General features: G+C 46.0%; 1 protein-coding gene across 1 annotated transcript; it reads right to left on the minus strand.

The window, feature by feature from the left end:
• Window positions 1-350: 350 nt before the first annotated feature.
• Window positions 351-1,927, minus strand: LOC113271996. The gene is made up of 3 exons (XM_026521914.1): window positions 1,620-1,927; window positions 1,119-1,350; window positions 351-920 (listed from the first exon to the last, which is right to left on the minus strand). The coding sequence occupies exons 1-3, from the start codon at window positions 1,925-1,927 to the stop codon at window positions 351-353; spliced, it is 1,110 nt and encodes a 369-aa protein (XP_026377699.1).
• Between the last annotated feature and the right edge of the window lie 664 nt (window positions 1,928-2,591).

Genomic DNA, 2,591 nt, shown 5'->3' on the forward strand with positions numbered 1-2,591 from the left:
GATTTTTCCTGGTCTCATCTTTCGATGCCTGCCTGGTCATTGAATGGATCCTGGCGTGACTGACATTAATTACATGTGAGTTAATCACATGTGTTATGCCAAACTGTCCAGGACCTTTCCCAAAATCCTTTTTCACACACTCTTGTAGTTTTCCAGCGTCTATCATTCACTGGACCTTGATCTGTAAAGCGCGGTAATTCTCGGTCTTGTGACCATGGTCTTTATGATAATTGCAGTATTTGCTCTTATCACGTTTATCACGTCTTTCTGCTGGAAAAGTCCTAGGGGATTCAAATCCTTGCTTATTTTATCATACAGCTCTGTAAGGTGTATGTTCAACGGCGTCAGCTTCATATCATGATATTTCTGATATCCAGTTTCCATTCGTTCTCCGTAGTTTTCTCTCGAACTTCACCTCGATCGTTATACTGCCCACTCGAATGGTTCTTTGACTTGTCTTTCTTCCTATTATTTGGATGATTGGATGATCTGTTGACATCTCTCATCTCCTGAGCTTTGGAATCATCTTCTACTCGAGCGTATTCTTCTGCTCGATCATATAGTTCTTCCAAAGTATTTGCTGGTCTCTTGACCAAAGAACCGTACACGCCCCTGTGATCATGCTGGTATTCCTGTTTGTAGGATGCAATGATGACTTGATCGTTAGCTCCATCGACATCATCCAACTCTTGCTTGAAGCGTCGAGTAAACTGTATGATGCTTTCCTCCTTCCGAATTCCTAGAATGAACAAATCATGGCATCCCTTTCGTTCACGTCTGTTGTACTTGTAGTGGGAGCAGAATTCTCCAACCAATTCATGGTAAGTACCGAACGACTGTGTCAGGAGTTTATTGAACCACTTTATTGCTCCTCCATCCAGTGACTGTGGAAACATTTTGCACATCAACTCATCACTGTGCTGCCACAGAGTCATGGCAGTTTCATAGTGTAAAACATGCTGATCAGGATCACCTATTTTGTCGTCGAACTCTGGCAGTTTCGGAACTTAAAAATTCATTGGCGGTCAGAATTCTCTGATATTCAGCTTGAAAGGGGCACCTGCAGATCGATGCAACCGGTCTATCTTTTCTTCTGTGGACTGTTTTTTCGACATTACTTTCTCGATCATCTCGCAAAGGCGAGCCTCTGTTATTGTGTTTATGTCGTCATCTGAGGAACCGTCTTCCTGCCCATAATCTCGGTCATCTGGAATATGAGATGTAGATCTCATTTTTTTCCTTCGGGGACCAGTGGGGTATCTTCCATTTCTGCCTTGCTCCGAACGAGCATAGTAATCGTGCAAAAATTTTCTCTCATCGTGTCGATCTCGAACCTCATCTTCATCATTCCTGATATTTTTTGAACCGGTGGAAGTTCTGGATACACTTTGCTGAGTTGCAGCTGGACGGGTCCCTGCTCGCCGAGGTCATACATGCCTTCACTTAGGTAGATCTCCAGTGACCAACAAATTTTTCACTGGTCGATCAAGATCGATCACTTCTCTGTTTCGGTTTGCAGCTTGCGGGCTAACTCGTCTTCCAAGACGCTGCCATACAGACCTACCCCTCTGGTTGTTCAGATTACCAGACCTAGGTTGAGGATGGTTTCACGTTCTAACCTCAGGAGAGCGTTCTCCTTCTCCAGCTCGTTCAACCGATTGAGTAACAGTTCTTCCTCTGTACTAGGAGTTGCGGTGCGACTATCTTGCAGGTCCTGCCGATGGTCATTCCTCCTAGATGGGCTGCCGAATGCATGCCCTCTATTTCCTCGAACTTGTGGGTTTTCCCCATCAACATTTATTTCCTCATTATCGATCGCCGGTTGTTTTTCCCTTCTCCGATTCAGATTTCGAGTTCCGTCACGGAAACGATCTCGATCTAGTCCACGATCTAGGGATCTGTTATGAGCATGATTTTGACCCTGCATGTTTCCAGTGGGTACTGCTGGAGATGATTGAACCTCAATTTCGTGCCTTCATCTTCGCGTCTCCTGTTGTAACACCCCGTGTGTTTTAGCATGGCGCATGCTAAAAGATGCGTTATATACTTGCGATGAAGCTTCATCCAAATCTTCTATTGCGTTGGAAAAGGAAGATTGGCCCTTGGCCAATGCGTTGACAATGTTCAACCAACATGGCTGCACATCGGGTTGGCAGCGGACAACCATCATGGTTGCACATCGGGTTGGCAGTGGACAACCCACATGGTTGCACATTGGGTCAGCCATCGGGTTGGCAGCGGACAGTCAACATGGCTGGACATCGGGTTGGCAGTGGACAACCAACATGGCTGGACATCGGGGTGGCAGCGGACAGCCAACATGGCTGGACATCGGGTTGGCAGTGGACAACCAACATGGCCGGGTACATGGCAACAACCATGAATAGTAAAAATGGGGAGTTGATGAATGATTTTTCCTCCACTAATCAAAGTTTAAAAAATGTTAAGTTAACATATATAAGGAGGGGTACTTGGTACGTTAATGCTAATGTGGCACACTGACGTGTCATCTCCCGACTGACATGGCACACTGACGCGTCGTCTTATGCTGGCGTGGCATGCTGTCGTGGCTCCTTGATGCTGGCGTGGCA

The sequence above is a fragment of the Papaver somniferum genome, chromosome 4, assembly GCF_003573695.1.
Source record: "Papaver somniferum cultivar HN1 chromosome 4, ASM357369v1, whole genome shotgun sequence".
Lineage (NCBI taxonomy): Eukaryota > Viridiplantae > Streptophyta > Magnoliopsida > Ranunculales > Papaveraceae > Papaver > Papaver somniferum.

Excerpts from the sequence above, each read along its gene's own strand:
- LOC113271996 (XM_026521914.1), bottom strand. The coding sequence starts at position 1,927 with ATGCAGGGTCAAAATCATGCTCATAACAGATCCCTAGATCGTGGACTA. Across the intron at positions 1,351-1,619 it reads AAGGAGAACGCTCTCCTGAG|GAATGATGAAGATGAGGTTC; the intron begins GTTAGAACGTGA and ends AAAAAATATCAG. Across the intron at positions 921-1,118 it reads TTTGCGAGATGATCGAGAAA|CACAGTGATGAGTTGATGTG; the intron begins GTAATGTCGAAA and ends ACTCTGTGGCAG.